The sequence below is a fragment of the Neolamprologus brichardi genome, chromosome 14 (genome assembly GCF_056152115.1).
Source record: "Neolamprologus brichardi isolate AB-2024 chromosome 14, ASM5615211v1, whole genome shotgun sequence".
In the NCBI taxonomy this organism is placed as follows: Eukaryota; Metazoa; Chordata; class Actinopteri; order Cichliformes; family Cichlidae; genus Neolamprologus; species Neolamprologus brichardi.
This window is the reverse complement of record NC_142117.1, coordinates 22183168-22196092: the sequence shown is the minus strand read 5'-3', so window position 1 is coordinate 22196092 and position 12925 is coordinate 22183168. Positions and strand designations below refer to the sequence as shown.

The 12925-nt window shown below is 40.4% G+C and overlaps 2 protein-coding genes across 4 annotated transcripts in view; both read right to left on the bottom strand.

Annotated features, from left to right (window-relative positions):
• The window catches only part of sik2b (salt-inducible kinase 2b), a 44978-nt gene extending 40543 nt beyond the window's left edge, over window positions 1–4435 (bottom strand). For all 3 annotated transcript variants that reach the window (XM_006795434.3, XM_006795435.3, XM_035909764.2), the window contains exons 1-2: window positions 3908–4435; window positions 197–313 (exon numbers count right to left, since the gene is read on the bottom strand). In XM_006795434.3, coding sequence (XP_006795497.1) covers window positions 197–313; window positions 3908–4045 — 255 coding nt within the window. In that variant the 5' untranslated portion in view covers window positions 4046–4435. The remainder of the gene's footprint in view (window positions 1–196; window positions 314–3907) is intronic.
• Window positions 4436–6813: 2378 nt separating this feature from the next.
• On the bottom strand, window positions 6814–12869 carry laynb (layilin b). The gene is made up of 7 exons (XM_006795436.3): window positions 12654–12869; window positions 10043–10349; window positions 9336–9487; window positions 8943–8987; window positions 7705–7782; window positions 7491–7608; window positions 6814–7396 (listed from the first exon to the last, which is right to left on the bottom strand). Exons 1-7 carry the CDS (start codon window positions 12724–12726, stop codon window positions 7069–7071), a joined length of 1101 nt encoding a protein of 366 aa, XP_006795499.1. The 5' UTR covers window positions 12727–12869; the 3' UTR covers window positions 6814–7068.
• Window positions 12870–12925: the final 56 nt, after the last annotated feature.

The window sequence follows — 12925 nt, the reverse complement described above, 5'->3', positions numbered from 1 at the left end:
GAATAACAATTAACAAATATTTCCTTTTGGGAGAGACATAAAATGCACCAGAGACTAGAAAAAAAAAAATCATGCCATGCTGTAGTCCAAATCAAAGTAGAAAGATGAAATCAGCACATCGAAAAAGATTAATCGTTTAGTCCCCATCTGGCACTCAAAAGATGCTGCGCTACACACAATGAAGCCAGAGACTCACCTGGTAGAGCTTAATAATGTGGGGGTGGTCCAGCATTTTCATGATCTGCACTTCTCTGTAGATCTTCTCCAGGTTGACGGCATCCAGCTGGGTCTTGTCGATGATCTTAATGGCCACCTGCAGAATCAAGGATCAACAACACAACTGTAAACAATCAGTTTCTTAATAACACAAAACGGAGTTATTGTTAAAGCTCATCAGAGTTTGATGGACAATGACAAGGAGCTCCCCAGATTTACGCAAACACTAGTGCAGAAAGGAATTTAATGTTCTCCAAGCAACAAAGGCGGACAGTCTGCTCCTCTTCGGAGTTTCTTTGTGCCTTTTTTTGTGGAAATAAGAAAACTGTTCGTGAGATAAATACAGCTTGTACCAAAACCTCCGTAAACAGCCTTCAAATAATGAAATATTACATCGGACTGATGCAACCACCTGCTTTACTGGATATACACACGGCCACAATGACACGAACAAGTGTAAATCACACACGCAAAACTTCCACCACGCTTGGCTTTGATTAACATTGGCTGGGAAAGAGCAGAGCAACATTAACATCTCATCTTTAGACTGTCTCATAAACAGCATTTCATCAGAAGTGCTCCAAGCATCTGTGAGCGAAGCTGAACGAGTAAACAACAGGGGACCCCGGCAATCACACCACCGTTAGACTGAGCTAGAAAACTCACCTGAGGGCAGGATTTTAAAGCACTGAGCTGAAACATCAAGTTTTTAGATTTAAATGTTTTATTCAGAATTCTGAGTCAGAATTTCGATTTTCAAAGAATTTATTAGACTTTGATTTATTTATTTTTTTAAATTTACCCACCCACACACAGAATTATGAGGGCAAAAAAGAAATTCTTAATTCTGAGTGGGGGAAAAAGTCTGAATTTTGACTTTCTGGGAAATTCAAATAAAAATCAAAACAAGAAATACAGGAATATAACTTTTGCTTTTGAATTTTTTTTTATTTTTTAAAGATTTTTTAGTAGCCCTAATCAGCTACCAAAATAGTGGCTATTTATTCAAGTTCCTTTTAAGCAAATATCTCTAAAATGCATCTAGTTGCTGCTTCAGAAACGTGAATATTTAACATTTTTCCAATTCTTCCATGATATAAAACTGAATAAATTAGACTTCTGGAGCTGCTTAGACAAAACAAGAATGTGGCAGCACAGACTATAGGGTACTATCTTAGAAAGGCAAGTTGGGTTACAGAGCCATGTGGTTTGAGGATTTATCTGATTCCAAAATAATACTGTCTGACACTGAATTTTCATCCGGGCACTTATCACAGGCATTTTGTCTGCAGCGTGACGATCATTTAAACAGCAGATTCTTTTCACATTACTAAATTTTTCATCAGGAAAGTTGCAGTGATCGACTATCACGGCGCACTGCATATTTTCTTTTTGGGTTCAAGCCCACTGTGTCAGTGAAGTAGTATTATTCAAGTAAGTCAAGGAAATGTAATGCATTCTCTTGCGCGGAGCGTGAGCACAGCTTTTAATTTTAACGACAGATCTGTAACTTATTGACCTGCCTTTAACATATTAACAGTTTGGACTTACAGATGAGCAGCAATGGGTATTTTGATAGGTTTAACACTTTCCATTATCATCTCCCTAGCTACGTACAGGCAGGTGTTCAATTCAGGATTAAATCGAAATCTTTTAATGGCACTCCAGCTACCTGTGCAGACCCTTCGGGCATGAGATTCAAAATCTTTGTTCTGCTACAGAGGGACAACAGAAGACCTAACATGAAAAGATCTGTGCTACCTGATTACATTGTCAACAAAACTAAACCCACACACAGCACACAAGACTTCTCGTGAACTGTGCTGGCACAAGGTCACTGGAGGACAGTGAGTTAGAGGTGAATTTAGCTCATACAATGAAAGCAGAAAGACATGATGACGCTATAATCAGATATGGATAGATGTACAACTTGCTGAGCTGACACACAAGACAACAAAACACACAACACAAAACAGTATGTAAAGCCACAAGCTGCAATATGTTCTTACTGGGATGAATGGGTCAGTATCACATGCAGGGGCCACGCACAGAAACAGTAGGTTATTTACACAGAGATAAACCTGTCCGGGAATATGCCCACACATTCACATCGTAACACAACATCTGCCGTTTCATGTGTCAGTACACTGGTTTTCTTTACACTATGCTAATATCGCTTGTGCCCGGGCAAATTCTCAAGGCAGATGGCATCACATAAGTTAATAGCCTGCCACTCCGGCCGACCTTGGCTGCTGTAAAATAAAAAAAATAAAAAAAAACAACAGTGCCAGGCCCACTGCCAGAGCTGGGCAGCTGCATTTGTTCTCCATACTGACCATCACTGAGTGACCTCTACCAAACCCCGCCTAAAAAACAACCCATGTTTTCATTCATCTTTAATACCACTCCAGCTGAGGGAGAGGTGTAGTCGCTTACCGAAATCACCTGGTGTAACGTTTGCCTGAAATTAAAACCTGCATTCACAGAGCTGTTAATGTTACACGGTGCAGATTACCTGGCTAGAGTAATGCTGTGCCACTTTGCGTGCTTTAATAACCAGAGTAACAAGATAAGAGTCTACAGAGCCATTTTGTTGCCTTGTTATTCATTAAACCTACCAAGGGTCTCGCCTGGATGATGTAAATCTGTTTTTTTTTCTGTACGGTGTAATCAGTTGGAGGCTCCAGAGATCAAAGTGTGCAGCAACTCTCCAGTCTTATCACTGTCTCACACAATACAGCTTTTATTTTATTTTTTTTCTTTGCCCCTTATCTTTTCCTCACTGAACACTCTTTACAGCAAATTCCTTGTGTCTCTGTCATTACAGCAGAAAGTCGTGGCACTCCGTGGTACTGGTTGAGAAAGGGCCCTTCTGCACAAAGCTGACATAAAACCAGAAGTACACTCACACAAACCCCGAGCCCTGTTCCCTCTGCTCTCATGCTGCATTACCTAAGAGTGTGCAATGTTTGTAATATCACTCCAAGCTTAGTTAAGACCCTCGACCCCCCCACCCCCCTAAAAAGCAGTGTCTGCATGCAAAATACTTTGCTTTCCAATTACAGCATATCTGGCATGACATACCCTGCTCATCACAAAGCTCTGAGCAGTGCTGGGATAAGAAATAACTAAAAAAAAAAAAAAAAAAAAATCACATCATTACTTGAATTACATAAGGGGACCACCGACCCATGCTGCATGCCCCAGATACAGCACCAACCACTCTTGAGTAGGTACACTGTGGCTACCGTCTGGGTCATTTTAATTATTTGTTTTTCTGCACATGCATCCGTCTGGGTCATTAACCAAACGGATGCATGTGCAGAAAAACAAATAATTAAAATAATAATAAAGCATGCATGTTTACAGTTTGTGTTTCCCAGCAGCGCTAGTGGTCAGACCTTTTTTATTTATTTATTTTTTTTACTGGCAGTGATGTCAGCTGAGAGGGGTGAACGTGCAGTCATTCACTGCTCCTGTACCTGCAAGCTTTCAGGCACACCAGCTGTTGCTCGAACCGGAGCAGTCCAAGTGGCCGGTAGTTATGTGATCCAAAGATGCTATTTAGTGCACGGTGCTGGAGAGCATTTCGCTATCTAGGGGTGTCAACTTGTGCATAAAAGTTATATAACTACGCTAAAACAGTAGCACAAGTTAGCTTTCGGGCTAACTAGTTTGCTCACACACTCACCTCCGTCTTGGTTATGCGGTGTCGGGCCAACTTCACCACAGCGAAATTGCCCTTTCCTAAAGTGCGCTCGATGTCGTAGAAGCCCACTCGGACCGGACCCCGGATCAGCGGTTTTTGGACACTGTCAGCCATGACCATGCTGTTCTAAAACGGGACTGTTGAGTGGAAGAGTAGGAGGCAGCCAGACGTGCAGGGACACACGAGGGGCAGACTGGGGCTTACTTGAGCAGCTCGAGATAAAGACGAAAGGAAAACAAACCGCCCGCCACCGCCGCTGCCGCCGCCGCCGCTCGAAGCGTGTCCATTAAAATACACAAAGTTGATTTCTGTGTCGCCCTCGGCCGCCTGAACGCCACTGTGGCGACCCTGTCCGCTAGTGTGGAGATACGAAGCTGGCCATTTGCTGAGCCCGCGGGCTGTCACACCACGTTCTTCAGTACAATAGAGCTATAATATTTCAGCTTGAGGCGCCTCTATCAGCGACAGAGCACACGAGTTGACTTGCAAAGAGGCATCATGTTCTCCGGTTGACGTGTATTGACGTCAAAGCCATAGGGGTATTTGTACAGGGGGCGGGGCCACCGAGCCGCTCCACACTTCAGTGCCAATTGGTTGCCAGGACAACCAGACCCACCTCTTACGTCAACCGGTAAAATTGCTATTCTGAAATCTGTTTGCTCGCCTGCCCTTCTTGATTGCACGCATAGGTAACTTTGAAGTTTTTGCCCTGCAGGTGTTTAATAAGCTTTTGTCGGCTGCGAGTGAAAAATATAGGGGGAGACAGGGGCTAAAAGCGGTCTGAACCGGCGTGAAAGCCTCCAGAGTGGGGTCTGCAAAAATAAGTAAAAAAAAAAAAAAATTAAGAAGCAAAAAAACAAACAAACAGCTAGTTGTGCTTCTATCTATCTATCTATCTATCTATCTATCTATCTATCTATAGCTGATTAATCCAGCTATGCAACGTGCATTTCTAATCTATAACATTACATAATGGAATATGCAGAGCTCCATATAAAATCAGACATTTTATCAGCCACAAAGAAACTTTTGTCAGCTACATGACAGCACCATCTGTTGGCAAAAGTAGAAAACTGAAGCGAGGCTCCATATTTTCCTTTTCCTCAGTGCTTGACTGATTACACTCCATGCTTTCAAGCAGCTTTAAAGCAGATCCCATCTGTATATCTATATTATTATTAAACAAAGAATGCAGCCAAAATATCTTAACTACACATCAGAAAAAGAAGCAATCTTCGTGTCTGAATTGCAGCACAGCTCTGCAACTGGCACTGCTTTTCTTCATGTTGTGTAGTGACAGTCAAACGGAGAACAGTGGATTGCTAAGCAGGCAGGCAGAGCAGCGCTCCGAAGGCCTCCGCTGTCACGCATTGACTTCCTGAATGTAAGAGTTCCAGATGTGCTTTTGGCATTTCCTGTCTAACATTCTCCAAGAACACACTCAGCCTCTCCTTACTGGGCTTGCTACATCTTTCCAAGACACCGATCCAACACCCACTCAGTGCACATTTAGAAAAAAACACAGACATTTGTATATGTAACATAAAGAGTGATCTTTAAAAATGAACATGGAAATGCACATGCACTGATTAACGGTGTGATATATTCTAAACTGGCCTCAAGTTTCTGTCAGATCAGTGGGAAAGTTGAACCTCGTGCACAATCAGGTGGAGTCAGGAAACCGCACAACTTTGAGGTTTATTTTGGCCACAGCAGTTCAGCCATCGGTGTTTCCTCATGTTCTCTGCTGGGCTCTGACATCAGAGACCAAACAGGAAGCCTTACACAGGGATGACACCAAAGTTCAAGTTTAGAGAAAAGGTCAAAAAAGTCCCTGGGTTGGAGTCTCCATCACAGCAGCAAGCCAACAAGCAAACCGTCTCTGTCTTCTGACTCATCATATCCTTTGACATTATTGTAAAAAGAGAAGCTGAGTAGTTTAATGTGCGATTGTTTACAAAATGAGTATCTCTGTGGGGGTGCAATATTGCAGGATTAGGCTAATTGCACAATCTGTTATGTCAGATTCAGCAGCGCTGCTGCACCACCAAGCTGACCTGAACTATTAATGCTTCTTTGGTTTCATTAATGCCTAAAAACTTTAGTGCTGCTGTAATGTTGCATAATTTATTAGAGCCGAAGGTTTAAACTGAACAAAGGAAATAAGTGGGCACAAAAATGTGTTTTTCTTTGAGTTGAAATTTTTTTTTTTACTCAAAGCCCATTCTGTTAGCTTAGCTTAGAGACCTGTGCACACATGACCTGCATCTTTAGCTGCTTGATGAATTGGTCTTACCATTTATTCAGTTAACTTAAAATATAACACAATTTTTAAGGACAGCATTATCAGCAGTCTATCAGATGGCCTGCCCCTTTAGCCTAAATTACTTTAATACAGGACCAAAATTTGCCTTGAAAATTTGTGCATTCTCCCCAGGTGATAAATAGACTAATGCTTTTGATATTCCACTTTAACTTTTCTGTAATATCTTCACCCACTTTTCATTAACCTTATGAAATGTTAGAACCTTTATGGCATGATTTGGTTTTGTATTTTTGCAGTTTCCAGCCTTTGCATTTTAGTACATAGCCTGTAATGTAGTAAGTGCCACTATAAGATTAGTGGATTACAGTAGGGGTCTCAACAGCTGTTGAATGGATTATTATGAAATTGTATACACACATTTGTGCCCTCATGAGAATCACTTTGGCAATCCTTTAACTTCTCATCCTTTTCTTTTTCAATCAGATTTGATCAGCTTCAGCTTTATATAGTGTGGAACTAGTCTGCAATTTTGGGCATCCATACTACGATGGTGATTATGGAAAACAATGTGTCTACATCTATCAGCATGCTATCACAGTGATTCACGGAGTTAACAGTGCCATTGGTCTGACTGTAACACATTTTTATTAAAACATCAGAAATATAAAGTCATGTGTACGTGAATAGCAAGTCATGGATAAAACATTAAGCTTCCCTGTTTTATGGAATACACTGATTTGCAGACAGTACATTCTACATGCAGGGCTAGAAAATTGAGTGAAACCTGTGCAGATATGGCCAAGCTGTTTAGAAATCCTGCACCGCACAGTGTAACTGTAGTCTGTCTGTGGTTGACGGACATTTGCAGACACCGGTGTTATCCATAGATCTCATTTTCCACCCATCCAGTCTGACTGCGGCAGCGCCGGCTTTGAGCTCTGCAGGGCTCATAAATGTCATTGGTGACAAAGCCGGTCTCATTGTCCACACACGACACATTCTCATAATCGTTGCACAGGGAGTCATGGGACGGAGAACCGGAGTACTTTGTCATGATTTCTGCTGCTATCCTGCTGTCCAGAGCAGTGTGAGGCAGTTTGGTAATGTCACTGTAGGCATAAGGTCCTTGCACAGGGCAAGATGAAGCTGTTGCTAGCACCCACTGTTTTGATCTGCTGGGATAGTTTTCTGTTTCTGTCTTCCTCCTAAATATGAAAGAGGGCCAAAGTTAAAATCAGCAGGACATACTCATATAATCAAATGCATAAAAAAAAAAATTCTTATAGCTGTCTGTTTTACCTCTTAGCATGCTGTTTGTAGCAAAAGAAACCAACAGCTGCAAACAACAGCAACAGTAGCGCAGGGATAGTCGCATAAAGGATGTAGGAAATGTTGAAGGTGTTGCCAGAGAAAGATACTGTGAACAAAAGAACTTTGCTTGTGACACAGTGGTTTTTCATAGTTTCCCAAAACATACCTCAGAGTATCAAGAATACTTTCTTTCCATTCTTACCAGAGGATTCAGGTAGTGCTACTTTTATCCTTTCGTTACTTTCTGTGGTTGACAGTATGCTTGGAATCAAAGATGGAACTAGAGAAACCAGAAAACAAAATCAACAGGTGCGTGTGGAAAATATTTTAAATGATTCGATTATATATATCTATATATCTATATATATCTATATATATCTATATATATCTATATATATCTATATATATCTATATATATATATATATATATATATAGATATATAGATATATATATATATATCTATATATATCTATATATATCTATATATATATATATATATATATCTATATATCTATATATATATATATATATATCTATATATATATATCTATATATATATATATATATATATATATATATATATATATATATATATATATATATATATATATATATATATCACATAATGTATGATTTCACTAAACTCACCCATAGATAGACTATTACAGGTGACGCATATGTTCTACTGCGGAGCACAGTAGCATTTTAATTTCTAGAAAATTTAGCAGTTAAAAAAAATAGAGTTCTCCAGAGAATCTTCATGTTTTATCTTTATATGGTTGGTGGCTGGATCCTTGGCCGCTCCAGTCTGCATACCAAATATGCTTAGGCAAGATGCTGAACCTCAGGTTGCTCTCCAATGCATTTATTGGAGTATGAATGTGTGTGAAATTTAGCTAGAAAGGATTTATGAGTAGAAAAAAGTGCTTTTATGAATATGTGTGCATGGGTGACTGACGCATGTAGTATGTAGCCCATTTACCATGTTTCTCACAGAAAAAGTGTTTAAAAGAGGTCACAAGCATGTATAAATTTTCTTTAGCCTTTTATGTATTTATGAAGACTGTAGTAATACCCAAAAGAATGAGGCTGCAGATATAAGCAACGAAAAGGGTGGCTGAGCTCTCCCTTAAAGTAATGGTGAAGAGCTTGGTTATTCAAAATGGATTTGGAGTAGAGCTGCTGCTCCTCCACATTGAAAGGAGCCGGTCGAAGTGGTTCAGGCATCTGATTAGGATGCTTCCTGCAGGTGTTGGTTGTCTCAAAGGACAATAAACAAAATGTAATCAAACATACAGAATATTATGTATAATATAACAATTTTCATGCGATCACATTACATGGAATACATGGTTGTTTTCAGAATACACAGTACACAGCAGACGTGAGTACAGAGTTGTATCACGTTCTAATATTAGCATTTCTAAGCTGACAAGTACCTGCATATGCTGTGTTTCTGTCCTCAGTAAATACTGGTACTTTTTCTGCAGAACAGGGAAATAAATTAGTGTTATTCAGAGGAAGAAAGCAATACATGAGTGAGACTACTAAAGGTCGCTTTATGGAAAGAAACGAGTCATTTTTTCCCCTCTTTTCATGTAATCAGCTATATTTTAATGTCGGTTGTAAGAAAACATACCATTAAAACTCTTTCTGTTTAGTTTTAGCTGCTGGCAGCAGTGGATACATTGTAGCTGCGATCCCTAGACAAAAAAAATTCTAGTTTTGTAGATTTAGGAACTAAAAAAACAACCAACAGTACCAAATTTTAACATTTTCCAGCACTCTTAAGCCAGCTAGATCACTAGTATGTGTGAGGTATACCAGCTCACCTTCTGCGTATTTGCAGACAAAGTTGTTCTTGGAGCTGCAGTTGTCATCATTCCACTGGAACAGGAAACGGCCCTCAGGTGTTTCAGAGCGCTGGTGATACAAAACTACGCACATTTCCTTACCGCACGATGGCTCATCCCAGTGCCAGTTCCTGCAACAAATAAGATGCACAAGTTTAGACTATATATCAATTTTATTTCATTCTTTCTCTTGACTGCTGACAGAGACAGATGACTATTCTTACTCACCCCTATGGGCAATTTACAATCACCAATTACCTAACACAAACCTCATTAAACTGCATGTGTTTGGTCTGTGAGAGAAACCTATGGTACCTCGAGAGAATGGACTCAGATATAACGAGAGCGTGCAAACTCCACTGGTGGATGCTGGATTCAAACACAGGACCCACTTACTGTGTGGCAGCAATGCTAACCACCACACCACCGTGCTGTCCTGAGCTCAAACAGTGTGTCATTTATTTCTATCTTAATCCCAAATTCTTGCAAAGGACATTAGACATTCCTTCGCTCCCACACAAACATCACCTAATCCAATATTTTTTCTGAGTCATCATTGAATACAGCCTTTTTCCACTTCCATCTGCAGCACACTGTGTCTCGGGGGGCCACTCTTACTGTTTTCACAGATGCAGCTTAAACATTTACACAGATGAAAAATATATTTTAAAACAAAGAAGAAAAACCTGAACTTAGCCTTGCTTCCATCCAGCCAGTAATACTGCGAGGGGCAACCTGGGCTTGACGTCCCGACGCTGTAACGTTGCGGGTTGCGACGGAGCCCGATCCAGAAGTCGCCATCTCTATTGGTCAGCTTTTGTATGTACCTCTCTATCAGTTGCTGCTCACTTTCCGTCTCGATGCTTAGCAGCTCTCCTCCGTCCAACCTGCAGGCCTGTCTGGCATCCTCAAAGGTCAGCCTTCGCCTGCTGTCGTGGATGTAGGACGCCTTGTAACACGGACGCTGTGTCCCGCTCCGGCATATTCTTTGCCCTGGACACCAACCGGGAGCATTGAGGATAAAACAAGATGATAAATGCAGGGTTTTTGTTTTCTGAACTCTTCCTGTGGTATCTGTGTGGCAGGAAGATTTTAAGCTGCTTACAGTGTCACAGACAAAAAATAGGAACCAGAATGTTTGGGTTGCATTGCCAAATTCTTTCCACTGCAATGTGGGCAGAGTCAACCAGACGGTACTGATATTTATACCTTTACTTTCAAGGGCTTAAAAAAGGTTTTTTTTTCTACATCAGTCTCACTCGAGTAAAAATAATTTTACTCTCATTTTTTCACATTTCAAAATTTGCTGTTTTTTTTGCTGCTCAACCCTCTGTATGTCCAGACTCAGTTTTAATCACTGTTTTTCTGACTTCCACATCCATCAAACTAAGTGTGTCAGGCTGGTACATGATATTTTGTCATGGGAGAGAGCAGGGCAACCATATAAAAGCAGTCATCAGAATAATGTTTTTCTAGGTTTTCTAGATTTTTAGTTAGTTTACGCGCACTTTATCCTATTGCATCTGATGAAAAGAATGAAGAAATATGAGACCATGACAGGCTAAAAAACCTCCCTTGTTTCTATTTTCTTATACTAAAATGCACAATTGAATTTGTTGTGATCTGATTGCCAAATCTGATTGCCTATACGTTCCCAAGAACAATCTAAAACACGTGGCTGTGTTTTGCTGCAGTGCAAGGTTGTTGAAGTTTGCTAAAATTAAACTAATGAATAAACAATTTTAGTAAAACTGAAGTAAAACTAAGAACCAAACTTAAAAAAGGGTAAAATCTAAATTAAATGACATTGTGTGCTGATAAATCTAACTAAAATAAAAACATACAGAACTTGTCTTCAGCACAATCTGCAAGTTAAATCAAGATCAGCAAAGGCATTGCTATTTTATAACTATCATTAATTAATAGTAGTTATGCAATTAATTAATTAGTCAACTTTAATCAAGTTTCTTCATGGTGCAAACATCCTTTGAGACTGGGTCATGTGCAACTCCTGACTTTCTCAAAAGTCACATCAAGATTTTGAGTGATACATCATATGCACTAACCAGAACTTTCATTAGGCACTACAGTCATGAAAGGATGGACATGGTCACCAACAGTTAGGTAGACTGTGGCATTTTAAACAACACTGAGTTGGTACAAAGGGACCCAGAGTGAGTCAAGAAAATGTCCCCCACACCTTTACACCAGCACCACAAGCCTGACCCACTGATACAAGGCAGAATGGATCCTTTCCTGCTGTTTACACCAAATCCTGACCTTGCAAACCAAATGTCACAGCACGAATCAAGACTTATCAGACCAGGCAATGTTTTTATAATCATGCAAACCCCATGCAAACTTCAGTTTCCATTGCTTTTCTTAGACAGCAGTGGCACCTGGTGTGGTCTTTTGCTGCTGCCCATCATCTTCAAGGCTTTGATGTACTGTGTGTTCAGAGATGCTCTTCTGCATATCTTGCTTGTAAGGAGTTGGTATTTGAGTTACTGCTGTTTTCCTATCAAATCAAAGCAGTCTGGCTAGTCTCCTTTGATCACTGCCATTATTTAACCAGGAAATCCCTTGAGATTAATATCTCTTTCAAGGGAAACATGACCAAGATCTCAACGTCTGCCCAGACCAGAAGTAAGCCAAAGAGCGCCAGAGTGACTGAGAGAAGTCCAAAAAGTGTTGCAACTGTCCCAGTTTCTTCAGCTTTTCACAATCAATTGATCCTAGTTAGCTACTTGCTGCACATCGCTTACGCTAGCCTGGGAGAGACAAGCGATCAAACCATGGGCTAGAAATACCTTCAGACTGGCTCGCAGCGGAGACTGTGAGGGGAAAAACTACAATACTGCATACGGATTTACATTATTTTGGCGTAGTTATGGCTATTGTTGTGATTAGGCATATAGTTGGCAGCATTATTGTATCCTTGTAGTCCTACTGATGCGCTATAGTACAGTTAAAGGTGTTAAATTATAATTTTTCCTCATATTAAATGTGCTGTGCTGTGAGCTTGACTGCTGTCTGTTTATGATTATAGCACACACACACACACACACACACACACACACACAGAGAGAGAGAGAGAGGACAAGTTTTCCAGCGGTTCCCGTTAACTTAAACATTAACAACAACAACACAAATACAACTCGTGGTCTTGTCATTCAGATATTATCGAAGCTTTCTCGGCGAAAAACAGAAAAACAACAAACCTCGTACAACTCGGAAATAAAACTACTATAAGTTTTTTTTAAAGGGAGTTTTCCCCACTTCGAAGGAAATTCTTACCATTAAGTTTAGAAGTGGATCCAGGCTGGAACAAAACGGCGATAACAGTGCCAAACAGCTTCATAAAATCCATCTCTACATGTTCGCCTAGTGTGCTGGAATTGTAAATAAGGTGTAAACTAGGGAGTTGGGATATGAGCTTGAGCTTCAGACCTCCGTGGTAAACACAGTGATGACACAGAGGGAGCAGCAGAATAGTCTATTCAGCCTAAAAGTGGGTCGTCTTGCTGAAGGCGTGCATATGCCGTCTGCCTAGGCGGAAAAAAGAAAAA

Coding starts and splice junctions, on each gene's coding strand:
- laynb (XM_006795436.3), bottom strand. CDS start 12,726: ATGGATTTTATGAAGCTGTTTGGCACTGTTATCGCCGTTTTGTTCCAG. Junction 10,350..12,653: donor ATCCACTTCTAAACTTAATG/GTAAGAATTTCC, acceptor GTTGGTGTCCAG/GGCAAAGAATATGCCGGAGC. Junction 9,488..10,042: donor GGAAGCAAGGCTAAGTTCAG/GTTTTTCTTCTT, acceptor TATTTGTTGCAG/GAACTGGCACTGGGATGAGC.